Source organism: Vigna unguiculata, chromosome 2, assembly GCF_004118075.2.
Source record: "Vigna unguiculata cultivar IT97K-499-35 chromosome 2, ASM411807v1, whole genome shotgun sequence".
NCBI classification, from domain to species: domain Eukaryota; kingdom Viridiplantae; phylum Streptophyta; class Magnoliopsida; order Fabales; family Fabaceae; genus Vigna; species Vigna unguiculata.
Genome location: NC_040280.1, coordinates 23810451 through 23836105, shown reverse-complemented (window position 1 = coordinate 23836105; position 25655 = coordinate 23810451). Strand labels below are relative to the sequence as shown.

The window sequence follows — 25655 nt, the reverse complement described above, 5'->3', positions numbered from 1 at the left end:
TGTTAACTTCTAATGAAGAATTGTATGTAGCCATGATGACATTGTAATTGGTTCTAATAAACATAGGATTGTGTTCCTTTTAATATTCTTAAGACTTCAGAGAACCTAGCTACCTGTGTTGGTAACATCTACAATTAGAGGTTCTAAATGTGCAGTTTTTCATGGGTTTGAATTTGGAGGGCAGCATCGTGTCACAGGAGAAATTGTTAGATAATCTAAACCTATCACTTGCTCGTAGTCTTAGCTAATATCTCTATAACACATACTTGTATGAGAAGATTAATATAAATTATGATACTTCCGAGCATTTTCCTATGATAAATCATATATAGTTTTACTAGGAAGCACTCGTGTGATGAAATTTGAGTAAACGTGTTCCTCAAATTCAAGTTATGTTTTATAACATCCAATATTTGCCATTATCTTTGTTGAAAGTCAGATTCATATATTCTGTAACTTTTGTACCTCTGATTTATAAGCAAGAAGATTTGAATTAGAGGAACAAAATCTCCTCTAATAATGTGTACTTATTGTAAAAAGACCAATCAAACTGTGTGGTAGCATTCAAACACACAGTTCAAACATCTCTTGCAATTGGTCTTCCAATTTAGACAGTAATGTTTTGGAGGGTGAAATAATCTAAGTCAACTGAAAGGACAAGTTGTGTTTCTGCTCCAACGACTCTCTTTATCTGCAAACTGCAATTTTGTGTTTGCGTGTTTTGTCTCTGTTCCTTTCGTTATTCTTGGTTTTAGTCTGGGTTCATGCAGCTCTTCTGCCCTTTTTAGTATTCAGTGCAGGCAAACAGGATCTTCGAATGTCGTATGTGTAAAATTTCTAGCAATATGGGTGTTCATGAAGAACTCGAAGAAGCTAAAGCCGAAATCCAGAAACTCAAGCACAACGCAAATCTCCTTCAGAACATGAAGAAATCATATGATGCACATACCAATCAGATACTGGAGGCTATTTTCAAAATTGAGAATCTGAATCAACAACTGTTTCAAAAAGAAGATGAAACCAATGGCTCTCAGCAGAGAAATGAAGATTTAACCGATAGTGCTGCAAGTGATGAACTTGGAGCAGATTGTGATGAAAACTTTAGAAAGTGGAAAGATGAAAAGAGAAGGTTGCTGGTGCCGTTCGAGGAGGAAAAAGAGAAAATTGAGAACCAAGAACAACTGATGCGTGTGAACACAGAAGAGATTGAAAGCAGGAACGGTTGCATTCCAGTTTCAAACGACGGGTGTTTGAAAATAGAGAACAATTTGAAGACACCAAGGGAAATAGAAGAACCAGATGCCATGTTCCAGAAGTTAGAGGAGGAAAACATGAAGGTGGAAGAACAATTAAAATGGAAGGAGGAACAGTTTAAACATCAGGAAGAGGAGAATGAAACACTTAGAGAGCAGTTTAAAGCAAGTAAGGAGGAGTGGGAGATGCAAAAGAATACATTGCTTGACGAGATTTCTTCACTGCAGTTATTGTTAGACAACCATGAAAGAAAAGCAGATGATCTACAACACCAGTTAGTGAAGTGCAAACAAGCTCTTGCTGACGAAGAAAACCAGAGAAAATGTCTGGAAGATGAAGTCTCAAATTTGCAGAAAGAGAAAGAAGAGGAGTGTTTTCAGCTGATGAAGCAGTTAGAGTTGAAAGATGAATTGATCAATGTCCAGGATGATATCAATGAAGCAGCATATCAACTCTTCGAAGAGAGAGTTGAGGACATGGAAGCTGATTTCAAAGAACAACTTAAGGAAGCTTATGATGCTTTAGACCGGGCAAACATTGAACTGGATGAGAGAATATGTGAAACAAGTGAAATTGAGTATGAATTGAGAATGTGGAAGTCACTTTCTGAACGTTTGAAGAATGGTCTTGAAGTAAATCTTGTCATGCGCCAAGAACTGGAAAATTCACTCCTTGATCAAGTACATTTCAGTGAGAGCCTCAATCAAGAAAAGCATAGCTTGATTTGTAAGTTGGAAGATAGTGAAAATGAAATAGATCGTCTGCAGCAGCATGTTTTCCTATGTAAACAAGAACCAAAAGTAAAGGAAACAGAAGCTTCTTCCCCAGTAAGAGGATTAACATCTGAGTCCTCTGAAACTGTTGAAGTGAGTTATCTCCAAATCATAGAGGAGAAGAACAAGATTTTAGAGGAGTTTCAAAAGGAGGTTCTTTCGATAGAACAAGAATCTAATAGAAAACAATTTGAAAGTGCTGCGACTGCACAAAGAAATATGGGAAGAACCGATGAGGGTGAGGAAGAGACTGATACTGATATTCTTGAGGGAAACAATAATAGAACAGATGAGATCATGCAGCAGGTGACATCACTGGAGCAGAAGTTCACTGGCATCTTGACCTCAATTTCTTCACAGCTTTTTGAGAAACAGGCTGAAATTATTCATGTGAAAGAAGCTTGCAATATGATCACAGCAGCAGAGGTTCTAGCAGCAATTGAAATTGAAGAGAAGAAGTTTATGATAGAGGAACTTGAGGATGATATATGTGATTTGGAGCAGAAACTGGAGCTGCAAGAGGTAAACTTGAAGCAATCAGAACAGCTTGCATTGGACGTTGAAGAGGAAATGAATGCAAAACAGTTCAAAGCAAAGGAGTTGGTTGATGAAATGGAGAAGAAGCTAAGAGACTCAGATGCATTTCTTGAAAAGGTAAAGATAGACAATAGAGGTTTGCTTGAAAGTGCTACAAGATTGTCATCATCAGAGAGGGAAAGCTTGTTGAGTTTTGTTGAGGGATTAGATGATAAAATGTATGAGTGCACTGTTGCAGACACTCAACTAATGGATAGATTGAGAAGATTAGTGGAATCTTTTGAGGATGATCGTGAAGGAATGGATTTCAGAAAGGATGATGAATTGATTGTGAAAGAGAACATGATGATGCATTCTTCTTCGCCGGGGCTGAAGAAATCTGAAACCTTTTCTGAGCTAAGATCACCATTCAAGGAGCTCAACGTTTAGTTGCAATAGGGAAAATATTTGGTAGCGGAATGAGATGTGTACAATTATAGAGTATTTTGTACATGAACTTCATTTTCTTCACCCTGTATGTAACTCTTTTCGTTGGGTTTCAATGCACTTTGCCTTCAGTCACGCCTAGTTGTTCCATAAACATTATGCCTTTCTTTCAACAACTATTTACTGTGATTTCCGAAACAGACTAAATTCATTTGTTTAAATATTATTCCATTTCATAGTTTGGGTCCTTTTATTCTGAAAGGAGATTCCTACTCTTGTCTACGTGTCTATTAAAAGATGAATCCAAGCAACCCCTTAGTAATATTTTTAACTTTAATTAAGTTTTAAATTCTAGATAACTTTAAATATTTCAGTTGAGTTTTTCTTAATTTTCTATTGTCTTAAACTATTAACAAAATTTATATTTTTAATTGAATAACTGGATGACTTGTCCTATTATTTTACTTACCTATATTAAGATATCAAAATGGGTTTTAACTCGCGAATCAATCCACCTCACCACGGGTTCGAGCCAGGTTGAGTTGAGAAAAAAATTTACTTTTTTTTAAAAGTGGGTTGAACTCAACCCAGTTCACTTAACCCATGAGTACCCACCAACATCTTTTTACAATTTATTTTTAATTTTTTGTAATCATTGTTTACTACTCCTAATTATATAGGTTTACAATTTCATATTTTTAAATGCTAGAATGTTGTTCAATAATATTTGAATAGTTTGAATGTTTCATTAATTTGATTGTCATGTTATATGAATTACTCAAGCAACCGTCTTATAAACAAATTTTTTTAAATTAGCATGACAAAAATGTGTAGTTTTTTTATTTATATTTTGTTGAATAATATGACATAAAATGTGTAATATTAATCATATTTTCTTGGACAATCTCTTGGAAACAATTCATCATAGATTGAAAGACATTGGTTCTTGATTTTACTTTAATTAACATCTCATGGGTTCCTTAAAAAATTATTTAAATATTTGAATATTTAAAAATAAATATATAAATAATTTTTTATGTGGGTTGGTGACTAACCCATTTAACCCACTAACCCGTGATAGATTGAGCCGAGTTGCAAAATTTTTAGCTCACCATATAATGAGCCGGGTTGGATTCACTTATTTTCAACCCGACTCATGGTGAGCCAACCTGTACTTTGACATGTCTATTGAAGACGTTAAGACATGTAAAATTTTATGCTTAATACAATTTTAACAGACAAATAGTATAAGATTTTATTGTTATATAAAGATAAATAAGTAAAATAACTAAGACATTGTATTTATTTTTTTATTGTATTTATTTTTTCTATGATAATAAAATATAATGAAATTATAACAATAATAATTATTATAATTATAAAATCAAAATATATAATTTTTATAATTTTATTATATTTAAATTTGACTTATAACGATTAAGTTTTAAAATTAAATAAATGATTAAATTAAATAAATAATTACTTAAAGATAATATGAATAAAATAATTATTTTTATTTAATAGATAAAATTAAAAAATAATTGTAAATAATAAAAAAAACACTTTTTTTAATATATAAATATAAATATATAAAAGATTATTAGAATATTAAATATATAAAATATATTAAAAATATAAATTTTTTAAAAAATATATTTGAAATTATATATTAAATTATATAAACATAAAAAAATTTGAGAAACCATAACCCGTCGGTGACTCTCACATGTAAAAATTGAATTTTCATATCTACTAAAAAATCGTTACATTCGACCACGATAATTACTCCTTTCCTTAGAGAACATCCTCACAAACCACTTCATATGAACATGTGGTGAAAGTAGCTATAAGATTATATCGATCTCGGCTTCTAAAAATAAATATAATCATTATAATTTTTAATAAAAAAAAATACTCCAACTGATGCAGCTAGAATGCATTAAAAACCGCATAAAAATACATTATTTTTTCTTTAATGTATTATATTTGTAGATGATGTAAAATAAATAAATTTTGATTTTAGTATGTAATTATTTTTATTTTTTAAAGTGAAAATTAATTAAATATTATTATATACTACTAATTAACTGATTATATATTAGTGAATATTAATATATTTTACATATTTGATATTCAAATTTAATAAAATAAGTATTAATTATCTATCTTAAAAAAATAATATTAAGGACTAAAATAATGATTTGATTTGAAATTTCCTAGGATTGAGAATTAATTAAAAATATTTACAATAACCTAAACTAAAATTTACATATTCTATGAAGATTAAAAATATTGATTTCAAGCTTTATAAGATGAAAAAAAAAAATCTAAACTTACTAATGTTGTGGACACTAAACACATTTGCAATTATTTTTTCCAATAAAACATATTCTCATAAAACATTTCTCTCATGAGACATACTCTTGCAGTTTCGATTCTTACTAAAAATACGTAAATAATTACACTTTTCCTATTTATGCGACCACTTAAACTATTAACAGAGATTCTTTTTTTCTTTTGTTAAAAAAAGTCCATTTAAATTAAAATTTATCTGAACAAAAACACAAATAAAATAAAAAGAAAAAAATAATGTAGCTGAAAAATGACCAGTGGTGTGCAGATACAGCGCGTGTCTGAGACGAGTCGTGGTTGATATGATATGACAACATCTAAATTTCTGGTTCACAAACGCAAGGCATTGCATCGGGCCCACAAATCAAACTTCAATTTTTTTTAATGATTAAATAAAAACAAAAATTAATGGGCGTGCTTTTGTTTTCTATGTTCTGTTCCTTTGCGCTGCGCCTCGTAAAAACTGGCAGACAAAATACAATTGGAATACAATTGGGGGTGGAGGCTTTGAGAGACAGATGCTTCTTCATCACAGGTAACCAACCCATTTTCTAAATTCTCCAAATTTCAAATCTTTTGGGCGCATATTTTAATTTTCTCTGCTTTTTCTGAAGCTTCGCCGTGGAAATGCTGTAATTTTTTAATTGTTTGCATATACCATGATGTAAGTTGCTAATTCAGGCTATTTATATGAAGGGGTTATCGAGTTTTTCTTTTTTTGAGTTTAGTTTTAGTGTTTGGGTGATGAAACTGTTCTATTTGGTGGTTTAGACTCCAGGGCTGACCTAAAAAAATTGAGATGTGAGGGTCTTGATGTTAACTTTGAGCATGTTTGATTTTGGGTTTGTTTGGGATGAGCTTCTCCATAAACACTCTCAGGAGGTAAAGAAAAAACATATTGAAATTAGTTTATCTATATCATGAAATTAGATTTTGAATAAATTAATTTGGAGAAACACCTTCCTGTACTTCTCTAAATTTTTATTTTTAATTTATGCACAAGTTAATTTTTATTCATGGAGAAGTCAATTTTTTTTTCTGTCCTAGTTTGTTCAAACAGGCTCTGTCTAGAATTACATTAAAATATCAATTATTGTGATTTTAGTCGAATATTCACAGAATTGGTTTCTTGTTGAAGAATTGATCCAGGGTTTACAATTGATCTAGTTGAAGTAACATCAGGTAGCTTTTGTCTTGGATCAAAATTTTATACTGAGTTTTTCTACTACTTGCCTTTAGAATATAAACATCCTAACATAAATCACATCACTTCAAAATTAATTTTAACTAAAATCAATTTCATTTGAAATCATTCTTGTTAACTCTCCCCTGAACTCAGTGGATTTTGTGATGCCTTCCAACAAGAGCTAGTTTCAATCACTCTAGAGCATTACTGGAACTTAGGTTCAGAAATATTTACATATTTTGAATCCTTAACCTTTTGATGGTCACATTAAGTAATATCAGTCTGACTGCAGGTTGCTGAATTGAAGGATTATCAAAGTCTTTTAGCTGCTCTTGGTCTCTGTAGAACTTGTTGGACCGTGTAAAAAGTCTGAAATACCATATTAATACATTCTCCAGCAACCAGTGAGGCCTTGGATATCTGATTTCGACACAGTAATGGCTCTTCCTGGTTCTCTGCAGTTGTCCCATGGATTGGGACTTTGCAGGAACCTGGGCTGCAATAAACATTCGGTACAGAATTTCTCTATAATTCTGTATTCTTTGTGCAATGTTCATTATTTTATAATATCCATTCTCACCACTTTATGCTTTACAGAGGGCAACGGGACATGGCAAGTTACATTTATTTAGGGCAGGTCTTTCGTGTTCTATTTCGGTATGTTCTTAAAATATAGTGACTGTCTTGTTGCTTTCTGCTTATTCATTGTGCAGTTGAAGTATATCTTTAGCATTACACGACTGTGTCTTCTTTTTAAGTTATAGATTTTGTGGTATAGTTGAGTTTTGCTTCAGTGCAATTTCTGTCCATTATCATATTATTGTTAGGAAAACATGTTTTTAGCCGAAACAAGATTTTTAAGATTGATGTGCGATTACAATAAAGCGCATATACAAAATGCTGAAGACAATGATTCAGTGGTGTGACACCAATCTAGAAAAAATGGCAAAAAATTGTTTACGGTGATTCAAATACATAAAGAATTTGCTGGAAGCCCCAATGAGGACAAAAGATTACCTTGTTGAAAAGGGAAAGGGGATTTTACGGTGAACAATATATCTAACCTTGTGTTTGGATAGAGAATTTCACAATTTCCAAGACATTCAAATACATTGAATTTGAATTGGTCTTATTTGAAATTGTTTCATTTTTCAAATGTATTGTTTGGTTAAGACAATTCAAATTTTGGGGAATTTCAATTTTCTTATTTGGATAAAATATTTCAATTACCACCAAATTCAAAAAACTATTTAAATATCAAATAATTGTTAAAAAAAAACTTTTTCTTTTAGGTCTAGTTTGGAAGCTTCTAGAGTGAGAGATTTTTTATTATAAAGCCCTTCTGTTGAGTCTTTTCTAAGGTAAGAATATTAAGCTTTGTTAAGTTTATAGGTGCTTATGAAGAAGTTTGATTCATTTTCTTCCTTGATTAATTTTTAATTTTCATCTCTCATAAGTGTTTGTTGAGAAGTTTATCTGAATTGGCTTGTATTCATTAGCATTCTACCAGATTCTGCAATATTGTCAAGCAATAATGTCGATTGTTAAGGTGTTTCTTATGTGCCTGGATTAATTCATGATTGAATGTTTACATTATAGTGTTAAGAATAACTTGATATTGTCTTTTCAAAATTAAGAAATGGTTCATTCATTTTCTTTTTGTTAGAATATACAGTGAGACAATCTTTTGTTGTAGTTCATGAGACAGGAGTGTGGGGGTTTTCAACACCTTCGTCATATAAACAAGCCAACACATACATTATCGGGCAAGGGCCGAACTTTTAAGTGTCATTGTCTTTTAGTGCCAGGCCAACCAAATGATCTTCCTGCTGTTAAGGCGGCTGCTACTGTGTTGGCTAGGTAATATTTGTGTTCTTACAGCCAATTAGTGTACATATTGAAGCAATCTACACGTCTTTTTGTTAATATATATATATATATATATATATATATATATATATATATATATATGTTGGTATGGTTGTTTTAGATATAGGAGGAAGAGAGATAGAGAGAATGAAAGTATACTTGATATTAACTGAGTTGTATTACAAATTACAAAGTATTGATGTGTTCATAAGACCTAGAGTACTTATCTTTATTTATACTAATTATATTCCCTCTTAGAAAGCCACAGGGCCACAAGAGTTGGGTTATTGATGTCTCTTGAAAGCCACGAGGCCAGTTGTGTGGTTAGGATCACTTCTCTAGGAAAACTGGGGCCTGATTGATATCTCCGATCTCACTTTGCACAATTTGAATAAAGAAAAGGTAAATCTGAGTAGAGGAAGTTGTAGGTCAATAGAAAGAGAGAAATCAAACCAAACACTTGACAAAAGAAGTTGGATAGGTCACAAATGGCAAAACAAAGGTCTAAACTGGCAATAGCATGACAACAAGTATCAGCACACTAAAATTGTACGTTGTAGGAGATAAGAACTCTTAGATGGATATGAGTGTTAAGGCATGCCGAAAAGTTACAACAACTGAACGAACCAATCAACGAGACAACCAAAATGAAGACCACAACTAAAACTGCTAGAAGGAGGATATGAAAGCCATAAAACTGTTTGAAACACACTGGTAAATGAGAATGAAATACTAATTGATATTAACTATTATGTATAAAAATGTGTTGATATGTTAACGAAAGTATAACTCTAACTCTTATTTATACTATTCATAATCCTAATTAATTAAGAAAATAAATCATGATTTGATAAGGAAATATAATAACCAATTCTAAGTTATTAATAAGGAAATCTAGTGGTTAATATGAAAGAATATTATTGAATATTTCCATGTATTATAAAGTATACGCTTGTGTATCTTTATGCAGGTCTAGTAATTTGTTACAAAATAGTCCTATCATAGTAAAGTTGATTCCTGCAATTGGCGTTATCATTTTTGCTATATGGGGTGTTGGTCCATTATTGTTCCAGACAAGGAAAATACTCTTCCAGGTTATATTGCTGTTATTATTCTTTTTTCTTGTATTAACTATTTTATCTGATTCAATGTAATTGATACCTAACTTGATATTGTAGAGGAGTGATAATAGTTGGAAGAAAAGTACCACTCACTATATAGTAACTTCTTACCTTCGGCCATTACTGTTATGGACTGGAGCAATACTTATTTGCAGGTCTCTGTTATGATAATAACTTTATCACATTCTGAATTTGTTATATCTTTCTTTTATGCTCTATTCTTCGTGTGCTGATTTACTCACTAACTGCAGAGCATTGGAGCCATTAATTCTACCTTCAGAACCTGGTCAAGTTGTTAAGGACCGGCTTCTGAATTTTGTGAGATCATTGTCAACGGTTCTGGCCTTTGCCTATTGTTTGTCAAGGTGTGCCTATTTCCTTACCTTCACTTGATCTCCTAAAATTGATGAATATTTTGGTCACTTAATCATGCACTTAAGCACTTATATATGCTTTTCTTCTTCTTATACGAGGGAAATTGTCCGATTTTCTGTTATTATGACAAATTGTGATACCTTACATATTTATTATCTCAGCTTTTTATTTGCTTTATGACGGGACCGTTCAGCTATAATTCTTTCAAGATTATCATTGTTGTAGCCAGTTTGAGTACTTTAGCTGGATTTGCGGTCCCAATTACAGTGCTTACTAAATTTTCCATCCATAAACTTATTGTGTATTCTCTGGTGCAGTGTAATTCAACAATCACAGAAATTCTTTGCGGAGGCTACTGATGCAAGTGAGACGAGAAATGTCTGTATCTTTTCTTTTTGTATAGACAATAGACATTACAGTTATATATCATAAAAATGTTGTGGATTCCATATATTTTATCACCTGTTGGCTGTCGTAAATTTAAATACATGTTATGACTATATTGAAACATGATTTATCAATCAAACAGCCAGTGACATTAGTTGGGCAATCTATCTGCCCTATTAAATGATAAGTAATTTTTCAGCTTTTGGATGTAGCATTTCTACCTATGAATTTATTTTATGCGTAGTGAAGATTATCAATCTTCTAAATTAACTTTTATCTGCATGAAAAATAAAGAACTGAGAACACTTAAATATATGATGGCTATATCTTTTGCTATGTACATAGGCTAAACGAATTTATAATGGGGGTATATGCATTTAGATTATATATCATGTGTGGAAGACCAGTAGCTTGGCAACTGCATCGCCAATTGGATAGAATTACTATAAAATCTGGATTTTGGTGTATTGCTGGGTTATTTGTTATGGTTCAATTTTAATGACATAATAAATTTTCTGTTTTTTTTAGATGGGATTCCAATTTGCTGGAAAAGCTGTTTATTCTGCAGTATGGATAGCAGCCTTTTCGTTGTTCATGGAATTATTAGGCTTCTCTACCCAGAAATGGGTTACTGCAGGAGGTCTTGGGACAGTTTTGCTGACCCTTGCTGGTCGTGAGGTGTGGGATTGATTTATCGTTTCTTCTAATCATCACAATTCCCTTGTATTTTAGTGGCCAGAATGTTATTGTGGCACCTGTTGACATTAAGTGTTATTTATTCAGATATTTACAAACTTCCTTTCAAGTGTGATGATTCATGCAACTCGGCCTTTTGTGGTTAACGAATGGATTCAAACAAAGATTGAAGGATATGAGGTTTCTGGTACTGTCGAGGTGTGTTAAACTGTACTTTTAACTTTTGAGTGCAGGAATTACTTCTGTCAAATATGTGCTATATTTTTTTATATGTAATAACTTAGCAGAAGGACATTACAGAGTATGGTGTAGTGTTTGATACCAGTCATTATTAAATGGGCATTGATGTTTTCATGCTATACAGCATGTGGGCTGGTGGTCACCAACAATTATTAGAGGTGAAGATCGTGAAGCTGTTCACATTCCAAACCACAAATTTACAGTGAATGTTGTGCGAAACCTTAGTCAAAAAACACATTGGCGAATCAAAACCCATCTAGCCATTAGTCATTTGGATGTAAATAAGATTAATGTAAGAAACAGTTTTATTGTTTATTTTTATAGTTAATTTTTCTTCACTAATATTGAGCATTTTACGATAATTATCCCTAGATGTGACAAATGGTTTAATACTTCTGTAGAACATTGTTGCTGACATGCGGAAGGTATTGGCCAAAAATCCTCAAGTTGAGCAACAGAGACTGCACAGGAGAGTGTTTTTGGACAACATAAATCCTGAAAATCAGGCTCTTTTGGTTAGTATGGAGTAGTTAATCTTGCAGATCAATGATTCTATGCTAACTGAACAGGATCTTAATTCTTAAATACTATTTTATTCTTTATTCCCTTTTTCCATAAATATTTAACTACAGTAATCATTGTGCCATAAACAGTTTGAGGAAGAATTCATTCTGTACTCAGTTTTTTATAGATAAAATTAACTTTCAGTTTCCTAGGACAAAATCGTGTATTCTGTAATCTGTGATCTAACTTCGAGTTCTTTCTATAATCATGATTCATGCTTTCAACCTACCCGAGAACTTCAATACGATTCAATGCATTGAGAAATTATAACAGAGCAGCAAACGATTTCTCTATGAATCCCTAGTTTTCTTCCTCCTATTATGCTTTATGATCAATTTTAATTTATATTTAGGTTCCATGCTAAATATCATGTTTAAATACTTGGGATATTTTTGTTAATGCCGTTTTCACTGTCCAAAATAGGGTACTTAAAATAGGTTAATGAATACTTGAAATAAGTTGATACTTGATAGTCTATATGGTTTATCGTCTAAACCTTAAAAAAGTACTACAATGTACGTATATAAACGATACATACCTGTTTTTGTTACGTGTGCATCTATCATGTTCCATCATGTACCTATATTAACAGATTGGAACTTCCATCAATCATGACCAAACCTGACGATTGCCCATGTTTTATCGATGTAATCTATGGTAGTAATATATATTTTAACATTTCTTTTCTATGATTTTCACAGATTCTGGTGTCTTGTTTTGTTAAGACCTCACATTTTGAAGAATATCTGTGTGTTAAGGTAAGCAAGAATACTTCCTTATTTATCTAAAATAAAATATCTGCAATGAGATAAGCATCTCAAAAGCTAGGATTCCTTTCAATTTTGTATTACTATTCTTGGATTTAGCTGATTTTTCATCCTTTGAATCTTGAAAAAAATAGGAAGCAATACTGCTGGATCTTCTTAGAGTTATAGGCCATCACCGAGCCAGACTTGCAACACCGGTCCGTACCCTGCAGAAAGTATACAGAGATGCTGACTTGGATAATATACCGTTTGCAGATTCCACATTTGGTGGTGGTCCTGTCACAGTACCTAACCGTCCATTATTAGTGATTGAACCATCTTACAAAATCAATGGAGATGATAAGATGAAAAGTCGTTCAGCACGACCAGTTGTTGATCAAGATAATAAGACATCTAACTCTGACGCAAATGGAAACTCTAAGACACCTGTGACATCTAATTCTGACACAAATGGAAAGACAGTTGTGACACCCAAACCTGATCCAGAAGTGGGTGAAAACAAGCCACTGAAATTAGATTCAAACAAGGAAAACGTGGAGGTTCCAGAATCTTCTAAATCTAAAGTATCTGGTTTGGCAGTAGAAAATTCAGTCCAGAAGGACATAGAATCCAAGCAATCCAAGGGTCAGACCACTAAGAACATAAAGCCAAATATTGAGTCTGAGAATGCTGTGCCCTCCTCATCTAACAGTGCTGACAAAACTGGTGGAGTTAATACAAATATAGCATCAAAACCGCAAGGGGAAAAGAAACCTGCTGCACAGCCTCATGCATCCAGGAATGTTTTAGAAGAAAATATAGTACTAGGTGTTGCATTGGAGGGATCAAAGAGGACTCTTCCCATTGATGAGGAGATTGACAATGTGACATCTCGAGAGTCAAAGGAAGTGGCTGCATTCCAGGGTGGAAATGGACCTCCAAAGGCTCTAGATGGAAATGACTAGTTGCTGTAACAAGTGAGTTCAACTAGTTAGTTGTTTTGAACATCAATGTTCCAAATCCAGTAATGCTGCTTTGAAGCAGTTTCCTGCCACTAGGAAGATGTATATATTGCCATTTCATGTGTCACACCCCCTTCTACAAAAGGACTCGAGCTGTATTGTCATATCATTGCATTATAATTGGTGTTTCAGCAGTATATGGAAGAAAAGGGGTTTTCAATTGTTCAATTATAATGTCAAAATAAACAAATATAAAATTTAGATCTACACTTCATTTTTAAAAGAACATCAAGTATTGGGTTATAAGCACAATTTTTTGTGTGCAATAAAGTGTCAATTGTTGTGCAAAAGTGTAGATTATTTTTTCAACTACAACATTGTACTTCCCATTTTGAATTGCATGAAAAGCTGACTGCAATAGATTGAAAGCTTTGTGAATTCGCTGCTATTATTAACATGACTATGTGGGTCATCTGGTGTGCTAGAAATCAACTCATCTTTGATGGAATTTCTGAAAATGTTATTTGATTGCATTTCTGTGCCTATGATACTCTATAGATATCTTAGATAAACCAACCCTTAACTTTTGTGGTTTTAAAGGTGGATAGAGAGCACAGTTACCAAACCTTATCAGGTAGGTTTTGGTGATCTAATTAGAGATTATCAGAGAAATTTCCTAAAAGGTCTAATAAGGCTTTATGGCTGAAATCCTTGCTGTGCCATGGTCTCAAGGTACAGTGTAATAATGGCTTTAATCAGATAGTGTGCTATTCTGACTCATTTGCCAAATTGGGACAGCATCTACCAATAGTTTTTTTTTTCTTCTTCCATATCTTATCTCTTTGAACATAAACAAAATATGTTGAATTTTGAAAATCCAATCACTTATTATAGTTTTTGACAATTAGCATCACAGTTCTTTTAATTAATTCGTACAAGTGGTTGTATTGTTTTTATTAATTAAGTAACCCACTGACCAATGCTTGATAATGTAAAAAAATTGACGGTTTTTTAAATAATTTAAAAGCTAAATATTTTTTTAATTATTTTTAATGTAAAAAATACGTTGATCAAGAGAGAAGATAAGGCATGTTATGAGTTCATTATGTTGAACCCGTAAGAAAGCATATAATTTATATTAATGGCATAAACACAATGATAATAAAACAGCTACAGCCATTTACAAGTAAGTAGTCTATCTCTATTCTAATATGCGTAATGCAAAAGATCAATGTTTAATTTATATTAAAAAATTATAATAAATATATAATTATATTATAGTTAAAGTTTGTAAAAGAAACATCTTTAAACATATAGATTATATTTTAGATTTGTGATAGACAATTTATACTGTAATTTAAAGTTATTTTAATTATTTAGAGTTTTAAATATTATAAATTAATTTGGAAATAAAGATAAAAAGATAAACTGTAAAAGATAAGACGTTATCGAAAACCTTCTTACAAATATTCATCTTGAAGAATAACGCCTTAAAATATTATCATTTGAAGTAGTTGTTTTTAATGTTATAGAGAAACGAAATTAAATAATATATAATATCCTCAACTTACATTATTACTGTTAGTGAAATCACATGCACATTGTGTGTAGTCTTTATCATGATGTTTTTTTATTAAGTTAAAAATTAATTATAGTAATAACTTTTATTATTTGACATGTGATAGTAATTTTTAATTTTATTTTTGTATTGTTTTATTTAAATTTGAAATTTTATTTAAGATGTTTAAATTTAAGACAACAAATTCAAATTGTCCGAAAGAGAACAAATAAAATCTGAGAAGATAGTTTGAAAATTTAAAATAAATAAATAAAAAAAAATGAGAAGTGACAAAAAAAATTCAGTTTTGATAGTTTAAAAAGAAAATAAAGAAGACCCAAAAAAAACTAAGTTGTTTAGATAAATTAAAAGTATATTAAAACAATAAAATATATATATTAAATATAGAGAGAGAAACACGCATAAACATATACTAATTAATAGTACATTATTCTAACATTTCTCATCTCGACATATAAATAGCATGCATCAACCCTAATCATGTATTTAACTAAATTGAAGATTTCCTATGGCTTATTTAGCTTAATTAAAGATCTCCCAAAAACTTTGTAAAAATATTTTTGTTATTTATCATTTAAGTTTATAAAACTATTGATGTTTCTCTGGATGATTTCTCTTTTTGATTTTTAATTTAAATATATTTTTGTTATTTCATAGAATAATTTATTTAAGTTAATACTTTAAGTTGTTTACTTATCACAGTCAGTCGGTGTATTTTGTGCGATTGGTCCACAATTTTCCGTACCAACACTTGAACATGTCACAATTCAAACTTGATGGTAGCATTCATATAAAACACATTTTCTAGAAGCTACTTCAATATATTTCACAAGGAAAATGTGTTGTTTTACATGATATCCGTCACTAAACAACTCATTTTTAAAAGCATTTTAGTTATTAAAAAAATTAACTTTTATATTTATAAATAGAGAAAGTTTAAAGGATAAAACAATAGATATAAAATATATAAAAAATTGTTAGACATCAAAAACATAATAGTATCTATTTCACAACTCATCTTCATCCTACCATACAATTAATGGTTTGATAAGATTGAATAATTAAATAAATAAAATTTAATTGAGTCTTAATTATATTATAAATTTAAATATTATTAATTAAATTTTACTATTTAATATATATTTTTATTTTCATTTAATTATTTACTATTTGATATTTGTAGACAAAATAACTGTGAACTTCGTTTTTGTTTTCTCAAGTCATCAATTTGTCAAATTATTCTTTTTGCTTTCTCTAAAAATAATTATCTATCAAATTGGAAAAAAATTAAGAGATGAAATTTGAATTGATAAAAAACTAGAGATGAGAAAACAAAATATTTAAACAAAATTGAAAAACATTTTAAACTTTCAAAAAACAAAGACTTTTAACAACAATTCAATTAAAAAATCAAATTTGCAAAGATCTTTTTCTTGATTTTAAATAAAATTAAATATATTTTTAGTTATTTGTATAAAATCTAGACTTAAAATTTATTTTATCCAAAATTTTAATATATTTTAATTTTAAATTTTAAAAATAAATAGATATAATTCACTTCGCATATATAATTCTTTTCCGTTTCAAACAACATTTGGAAACAGCACTAGCTTATATCTATTATGTTTAAAAGTTTGACTACATCAAAATTTAAAACAAAAATTAGTTTACCCTTGCTTTTAAGTACTATATTCCTTCCAATGTCATGGCTATATTATTCAATGAAATAAATAAGACACAAATTATTACAGTAGACAGTTATTCTTGTTAACAAAATTACACAGAATATAAATTTCGTTGTTAAATATGAAAAAATTGGAAAGAATAAGGTGATGAAAATGGGAAAAAAATCAGGCCCAGGCCAAGTGCACTTTAATCTATGGTCTTCCAATAATGTGTTAATGAAAGTTACTCCTGTTTTGTTTTTAACTAATTGGCCGAATGCACACGACAAATGAACTAATCAAAGAATAGCCAAAAAGAAGAAATGCTTAGTTATTGGAGTGCAGTCAGTGGAAAAAAGTGCGACCAAATAGACACTTTCAGATAAGGCTTCAAAATTCACATAAACTATTCCACCCACAAAATAATTTGGATATGGTTTTGCAGTTTCAAAATGCACTGCTGAAAAACAAGTGGCACAACTTCCTTTAACAGCAAGTGAAAATCACTTCGTTTTTAACCAATTGGCCTGAATGCACAAGACAAATTCAATAGACCAATGAATAGTAAAGAAAAAGACAAATACTTGTAGTCACGAATGAAACACTTCAGAACAACCTCCAAATTTGTAGACCCGACAATAGCTAGCATGTGATTTTATATTGTATCAGAAAATTGCTGCATCATATAGATAACAGTAACAGCACTGATGTGAAAAGTAAGGTATAACAATGGAGTGATAAAGAACTATATGGCTGATGTTATTGAATTAAAAATAATATGGTTGGCTCCTGCTAAGAATGCCATCATCTGATAAATACATCATCTCCCACACAATACACAACTAACTCTCAAGCACTCTTATCAAGAACATGATAACACAACACCCCAAATGGTAATGCCTTTTTTTATTTTCACCAGATATGTTAAATAATAAGACACAACTATAAAATACACAGGCTACATCCGTGATCAATAATTTAAGTATATGCTAATAGTAGTAGTAGTACTCTAAGCCTGGCACATGCAATCAGGAGCTGGATAAGTGTAAATGGATTGTTTGGGCTTCCTCAGCCTTAGTTGGCCTTGTCTGTTTTGGTGACCTTCAACCACTGCATCTTCAAACTCTGACCACTCTATGCTTTTGTTCAGGAAAAGCTGACCCATCAATGCCATATTTGGCCTTATGGTCTTTAAGTTCAGGTAAGTACGGTGTCCAACCTATCATCATCATCAAAACCATCAAAAACTTTGACTATCAGTAATAGTTTATAAAAGTTATCTAAAACTAACTCAATAGTTTAAGGGTCTATTTAATAATTTAAGCTTTGCTTAGAGTTATCTAAGAAGCATCTACCACAACTCACCAATGCATTGTGCATGTTTCCTGGGGAAGCAGAGATGAAGATGTCACTATGCAAGCCAACATAGTAGTCAAGTGCAGCTAATAGAGAAGCTTTTCCCTTTATCTGAGCACGCTGATCAGATGAAGCAAGGCTCTTTTGTCTTCCATCAGAGGAAACAGTTCCCTCAGAGTTGAAATCCTTGCTTCTCCACCATAGACCTGAAAAAACAATCAACTATTTGACTTAGAAACAAGAAAAACATAATCACTTTCCTGGTTTCAGAAACTGAAAAGCCCTTTTTATGTTAATGACATGATTATTTACCTTGTGGGAGGCAAGATACAAACGAGTGCTGTTGTCAAATCCAAGAGCTGCTAGCAACAATCCAACCTCTTCTGGAGTCATTGGACAGCGACCTTGACTCCTCAGTTCTTCGTCGGTAAATTGAGAGTTAAGAACCCTCCCTTGCCAAATTACCTGTCTGTACTTTGCAAGGGCCAATTTCTCAGCTTTTCCTCCACCAAAATCGCAGGCTGAATGTGCTGCCATATCCTGCCATAAAACATTTTAGACAACTAAGTTCTAAACTTAGAAACAAATGCATGTAACAATGCAAGTAACAATGTTCAGCAAATAAAAGGATAAATGAAGATGTGAAGTAACGGATCCTACACCCAGTGTAACTTGGACTGGCACATGAAAACTCAATTTACATTTACCACCCAAATAAAAGAAACAAGTACAAATACCACAACCTTCTATAGGTAGTTGATTATAAATAAAAGATAAACTAGTAATACCTTGTCAAATCGGAGGTGAAGAACAACAAATTTCCCAGCACTTTTACTAGCACCTGCACTAGTGACCTCTTGAAGGTAGTTGGAGCCCATTTCTCCAGCTGAGCCATCAGGGTAGCGAAGACGGCTGATAAGGGCATCTCCAAGTGTTCTGATATGAGGAACAAAGGTCAAAGCTTCAAAGTTGACTTTACAGCGCAGATGTTGAATATCCATAGGTAAGTTGTCAAAACTCAGTCGGTGAGAAAATGGAGAGATTGCAGCAATACCATAACTGCAACAAATGGAACATACCAGAATATTAGAAGTTCATAATTAAGTCACTATACAACGATGGCAGAAGCACAGTATACTTAAACTCAATCGTATCTTTGTAAATTATGCAGAGTATACACCTTAATGATGTTACATAAACAAGTTAAATTGTCCAGAACAATAAATGAACTAACCATTACTATAATAATTGGACTTGAAATTTTAAGTTCTGCATTATTAGCAATTAAAGTAAAAGTATACCAACCTCTGTAGAACAGGCAAAACATTCTCGAGATACCAGTGGGCTGATGCATGCACAGGTGCAGCCTTGATTCTGGTTTCCCGAATAGCCAAGCCATAGTACTCCCTTGTGCTCCAGGAGTACTCTCCAGGAAGCTCTTTCACTATAGAAATATCATCCTTCAATACATCAATGAAATGATCTACATCAAATATGTCCATGAAGGAGCTGCAGAGAAACATAAGCAATCTCAATATTACACCACACACAATCTATATGGGGCAAATAAATGCAACTTTATGGTGTCAGCATTTACCTTGAATCTCTCCATACGGGATTTAATTCAAGGTAAGGGATCACTAGAGTAGCATTCAGTATCTTTGCCACAGCAACTGCATCACATATCTACACAAAAAAAGTAAACAGAGATTAAATTATGCTCCTTTCACGGATACATACACTTAAGGAAACTTTTGATCTGACAAAAAGGCTATAAATACCTACCCCCATCCTTTGTTGGTTCAAACCTCCATCGAGAAAGACCTGGATGTATCCCTCAGACTTTTCTGGTAATGCTGCTTTAATTCAACTTGTCAGTCACAGAAAAATCCAATGAACCGGTAGATATACCACAATGTCATCTACTCTAAAAGCTAGAACACCATAGAGTAAACGATATTAATGCTAACTCACTTGGCTTATTTGGTTCAACATAGGGTTTCCATCCTTGGCTTTCCAGAGGTGACCATAGTTCAGAAAGCTGTGATGCAGGCTAAACAAGGAGAAAATAATAAAAAAAAAAACAAAAATACAAAATCAGCATCCACTGCTAAACACAAGTCAACAAGAGAAACTTGATATTGATATGTATGTATCCACTGCTCAATTAATTCTTACAGTTTCACGTTGCACGGCGCTCCTGAGAAGACGCGAATGTCTAGGTTTTATAGGATTCAATTCCTGCATGCAGTTAGTTGCAAGGTAAAAGACATTAGAGGTCAACAAAAAAAAAATGTAATGACAAGTGCAGGTAACAAATAAAACTTAGGAACCAGGTAGCATCAACATAACGATGTTGCCAAGTTTGGTTCATTTCTAAAATGGTGATCATTCTGGTGGCACAACAAACCATAGATCATAAAAATTAAGGGGCTCAAAAGGCATATGGACATGCCCATGACAATAAAATGCCATAAATCAACCCCCTCTTAACAACTTCACAGTAAAAGAAACTTTCCTAACGCAATTATGAAATTTAATTCATATGGGGTGAAGTGAAAACAAGTAAAATTTTATATTTTTCTCTCAAGTAATAACTAACTTTTGTATTTAATTCCTGACATGTACCGACAAAAAAAATCTCACCCGCCCCCAAAAATGAAAAACGCGGTCCTGAAACCTGTGATCTAAAATTAATAGCCCCTTAATTAGGTCCACAAACTTCACCAACCAAACCAAGTCAATTGGTTCCATTAAATGGGACATTAAACCTTCTTAGTTCTTTCAAGCTGTCAAAGCGGTCACCGGAGGAGAAAATCCAACGCCAGGAACTTGAACTTCAGTTTTTTTCTTCTTTCTTCTTGAATAACAACATCTCTAACCTTAACTTTAGAGTTTCTTAATCTTCCTCTCACCGCCGCAGAAAAAAAGAACATGTTTTTTTTATCAAACTCCAATTTCTAGAATAAATTCCAGGGTGCAACTCAAAAAATCACCTAACAAATAACTAAAAGAGAAAGAGCAAGTTCCCAGAATCAACAGTATGAACAGTGATTAAACACACCGACAGATGATAAAAGTTCAAGGTAATAAAAATAAGCGTTATTGAAAAAAAAGAAAAAGTAGCAAGGAAAAGCATTCTTGTTCCACAAAAATCAGAAATTAAAAGGCCTTTCCAAGACCACACAAATTATTTAAAAAAAAAAACTGAACTTACCGGATACACAGAAGAAGAGGAAGCATTGATGAAGCTGGAGAAGAACACTAGTGTGAAGAACAACAATGGAAGAGTAACAAGTGTTGTCGGTCTACAAGGGTGACCCTTATTCAGGCACCCTGGCTCTATCATGATGTGTGGAGGCTCAACGTTGGATCTGAAAAGTGAGCCTTTCTTCCCCCAGAAGTGTAACACTGTAATGGGAACTAATGCAGGGAAGAAGAAGAAGATGATGAAGGAAGCATAAAAGAGAGAAAGGGTCTCAGAAGGGAGTAAACCCCATCTCCATAATGGTGGTTTTATATATAGAAAAATATTATTTGGAGGGTTGTGAAGTGCAGATATGTGTCTGTGCTTGAAGGGTATAGAGAGAGAGAGAGTAAAGGAGTTCACATGGACACCTGGCCTGGTTCACCGAATTGAATAATGATGAGGGGTGGCGTCTTTTTCAAGGGGACCCCAATTGATAAAGGGAACAAAGTTGGGATTTTTACGTTAACAAAGGTGAGAATCACGAAGAAGAGGGGAGAGAAGAAAGATGAGGGAGGGTCACAGGTTTCACAGACAGGTGTTGAATGCTGATGCAGTTGGGTTGAGCGAGTGGTAAATGAGACCGTTGTTTATCATTGGTGTTGTTGTTGGCATTAGCAAAATGTCGTGTTATTATGCAGTGCAAGCAAGTGCCTTTTCCTTCAATAGCCGCACTTTCTTCTTTTCTTTTTCGTTTTTTAATGTGACCACCGACAACCTCAGAGGTAAATGAGCTTGCTTTGTTTGGCTCCTCTCTCTTTTCTACCCTCACCACTGGAAAGAATCTACCTTTTTTTACTTCCACCAATCACTCAAATAGTCACCAAAATGGAAGAGGGTGTGTTGCTGCTCCTTTTCTCCCTGCAAACATTGCTACCAAAACCAATTCACCATGTTTTTGGTTTTGTTCAAAGTGGTAAAGTGGTACTACAAGAACTTCTCATCACTCAACATAGCAAGTGTAAACAAATCTTTGTATAAGAGTAATTTTAGCATATACTTTTAGGTCTACACTCATTAAATTAATATATATATATATATATATATATAGAGAGAGAGAGAGAGAGAAAGAGTAAAAAAAAATATAAAGACCAAGTAAGGTGTAATAAAAAAAGTTTTTTTATTCAAGTTTGATTCTTGGTATATAGCTTATAACTTATTTAAGTATTTGAAAGAAAATTTTGGCTACTTTCAATCCTCAGCAATGATTTAAAAGATATGTGATATTGCTTATATATTTTTAAAGGATATTCGTATGTTTATTGAGGATATCAATAAAAATACAAATACATACATGCGTAATATGTATTTTACTCTATGAATAATGTAAAAGTCATGACAGGAGTAATTTAATTAAAATTTAATTATTTTTTTAGTTGCTAAATGATTCAGATTCTTTTTGTGAATGTAATTTGAACTATTTTTGTTGTTTATTCCATTCACACGTGTATATATTTTCCATGTATAATATTATAAAATTCTAAAACTGAAATAAACTTCAATTTTACAATTATAGAATTTAAAATACTAAGTTCTAGCTCGTTTGTAATATATTTTTAATCTACAATCAATTATGTATTGTTAATTTAGGATAAAAAAGTACCTATGTCCTTCTAATCCTTAGCTTACGGAACTAACTAACCACTGTTTTGTTTTAGCTTTTGGTATAAAAAAACAAAAAGAAGTGTGGTAGATTACATTCTACAGAATATTTACATCGTTTACTACTACTAATAATGATTTTTATTTATAATCATTACAATGTAAACTCTTTACTTTCCCAGATAATATTTTCAAAAGTACGGTCAAATTCTCTAATAACAACATTTTAAAAACAAAACTATTTTTTGAATAAATACATACATAATATAAAATTAAAATGTATTTTATTTAAATCATAGCATATATTCAACCTTATCGTTAATGAATGTCAATAAATCGTTTTCTCTAAAGATAGTAATTATTATTGGTCCAATTTTTCATTAGATGTAGACACCAGAAACAGTGGATGTAGACAAAAAAATTATTAAAACGAAGTTTCTACACTTTTTCATTGGATGGTTATGGTCTGAGAGAATCCACAGTCAACACTCCACTAACAATTCAATAATATATAACATAACACAAAAAATATGTAAAATTCTCATTCCAGAAAATCCAATAATAATTTTTTTATCGTAATTTAACGTATTCCATACGGTCAGCCGAATATATCTTTGTTCTTTGTTGTTAGACAACTGTGTTTGTAATATATACGTATCTGTATATGTCGGCGACTCGGCGTCAACAATTTTTTGGAATACTAAAATACTAATTTCCTAAAATATAAATGTTAATGAGTTTAGAAAAAATAAACAACCAGCGGAAAAAAATATAAATTAGTATCTAAATATAATAATTATTTCTTTTTACCAAAACAAAGATTTAGAGTAAATTATAAAATCAGTGTGAGTGATCATAAATATCCCATGTTCCAAATATTATTATCTATTATTTGTAGCTGAGCAATAATAAAAATACACTGAATAAAATAAATTCAAGATATTAAAAAATTGTATTACTGAAAACTATGGAGCATGCTAAATGGTGAACTCATTAATTCTACATATTAATAAAGCATGTCCTACCACGAAGTTGTCAAATAGAAAATATTTTGTTAGGAAAGAACATCGTTCTTTTGTGAATATCTATCATCTTATAGCTTTGTACTTTGATATGATAATGTTTACACTTCAATATCGATTGCGAAAATCAGAAATAAAGTTTCCAATTTAATACTTCATAAATTTTTTTATTGTTAAATTAAATTGAATAAAAATTCATTTTATCATTTTTTTTTTAGTTTTATATCATTCCTTGCTTGACTCGTTTCAGTGTTTTGTGCGTTGGAAAATAATAAAGCAAGGTCAAGATCTTTCCCAGTGCATGAACAATATAATAAATTGGTATGATCATACTTAAAATGAGCGTACACGTTACATCAAGAATGAAGTTTATTGAATAATAATATAAGCATGTCCACAATTGTCAACTTAATGAATTGTATACAGTTCTTTTGGCACATTTATGGCTAAAGAAATGCAAACCCTGTTATTAGTGTGTAATAATAATAAAATTTAAAAAATATGTAATAATAATATTTATTAAATAATTTGAGGACTTTTTGCATGATAAAAAAAAACGCATCTAATTAATCTCTGCTGTGACCATTGACAGTTGTCTGAGGAGTAAGAATCGAGAAACTGCAGCAATTGAATTGCCATTGACCTTTCGCCTCATTTAAGATCGCATTCACACGCACCACCTTTTAGTAACCACAGTGCACCATCTTTCTTATTAATTAACCATTTTCTGAATCATTATTTTCATGCCAATGATTTTGTTTCTAAATATGTGTGATGCTTATACAAAAGAAACATTCAGCTCTGTTCGAGTTCGTTTGAACATATAGTAACAAAGCACGGATTTATAAAGATGGATGAAAAAAAAATTCCCTGTTCTTACTAAAAAACTGAAACAGCAAAGATGAATTTGCGTGATTCTTGGTAAAATTCATCCACTCATATTTGAGTGGATTTGAAGAAATATAAACTCATTTTACTTTTATGTCCTTTTTATATTATATATAATTAATAATATATGCAGTAACTAATAATATATATAATAAATTTTATAATTAATTAATAATAATAATATATATAAATATTTATAATAATTAATGATAATTACTATATTGTTAAATTTTAATATTTTTAATTTATTTAATAATTATTTAATTTTATTTTTATTTTTAAGGATATTTTAGTAATTTTCAAATTTTTATCTATTAAAACTTTCTTTTAGTCTATTACATCAATCAAATCACTCATTAACTTTTTTAAAATTTATCTCCAAATCCACTCTTTTTATTCTTTAAATCCATTCAAAAAAACACATATATTCATCTACTCAAATCAACACAAATTTATCTTCACACTCTCTCTTAAATTTATCATACCAAGTGAACACAGAGCCTCATATTTAAGATTTTCTGAAAAACAATACAATAACTTTTTTTTTTCGTAGTAAGTTAACTTATAAAGTTAATGTATATTTGGTTCATTGTACGATGTTTGTAATGTCAAATGTAAAATATATAATTTGAGGAGATAGTGTTTTGTTTGTACTGAACTAGTAAATTAAAATTGCGAAATACGAGTGTCCGAAAATTTTAGTTTAGTTTGATTAGTCTTAATTACTTTCGGTTTTTTTATCATTTGTGTATGTTCTATACGAGTAAGTAATGTGATTAATAAAGAAATATTAGTTATAGATATATTTT

The 25655-nt window shown here is 31.3% G+C and overlaps 3 protein-coding genes across 7 annotated transcripts; 2 read left to right on the top strand and 1 right to left on the bottom strand.

The window, feature by feature from the left end:
* Positions 1-705: 705 nt before the first annotated feature.
* LOC114174683 (uncharacterized protein At4g38062-like) lies at positions 706-3105 on the top strand. Its single transcript, XM_028059511.1, has one exon. It carries the CDS (start codon positions 825-827, stop codon positions 2991-2993), a length of 2169 nt encoding a protein of 722 aa, XP_027915312.1. The 5' UTR covers positions 706-824; the 3' UTR covers positions 2994-3105.
* A 2633-nt stretch (positions 3106-5738) lies between these two features.
* On the top strand, positions 5739-13716 carry LOC114173694 (mechanosensitive ion channel protein 2, chloroplastic-like). 5 transcript variants are annotated; one of them, XM_028058234.1, is made up of 15 exons: positions 5753-5877; positions 6492-6524; positions 6821-7040; positions 7126-7185; positions 8225-8388; positions 9368-9491; positions 9576-9673; positions 9770-9883; positions 10211-10271; positions 10809-10958; positions 11064-11174; positions 11341-11508; positions 11618-11731; positions 12482-12538; positions 12682-13716. In XM_028058234.1, exons 3-15 carry the CDS (start codon positions 6966-6968, stop codon positions 13489-13491), a joined length of 2106 nt encoding a protein of 701 aa, XP_027914035.1. In that variant the 5' UTR covers positions 5753-5877; positions 6492-6524; positions 6821-6965; the 3' UTR covers positions 13492-13716. The 5 variants fall into 5 exon arrangements, with proteins under 5 accessions (XP_027914032.1, XP_027914033.1, XP_027914035.1 ...); XM_028058233.1 differs by having other exon boundaries at positions 6481-6524; XM_028058231.1 differs by lacking the exon at positions 6492-6524 and having other exon boundaries at positions 5739-5877.
* A 3750-nt stretch (positions 13717-17466) lies between these two features.
* LOC114173462 (O-fucosyltransferase 39) lies at positions 17467-21901 on the bottom strand. The gene is given in 11 exon segments (XM_028057890.1): positions 17467-17950; positions 18097-18233; positions 18236-18293; positions 18400-18627; positions 18876-19146; positions 19393-19596; positions 19685-19773; positions 19873-19943; positions 20062-20140; positions 20266-20328; positions 21305-21901. Coding segments are annotated over 11 exon segments (1542 nt in total). The 5' UTR covers positions 21437-21901; the 3' UTR covers positions 17467-17740.
* Between the last annotated feature and the right edge of the window lie 3754 nt (positions 21902-25655).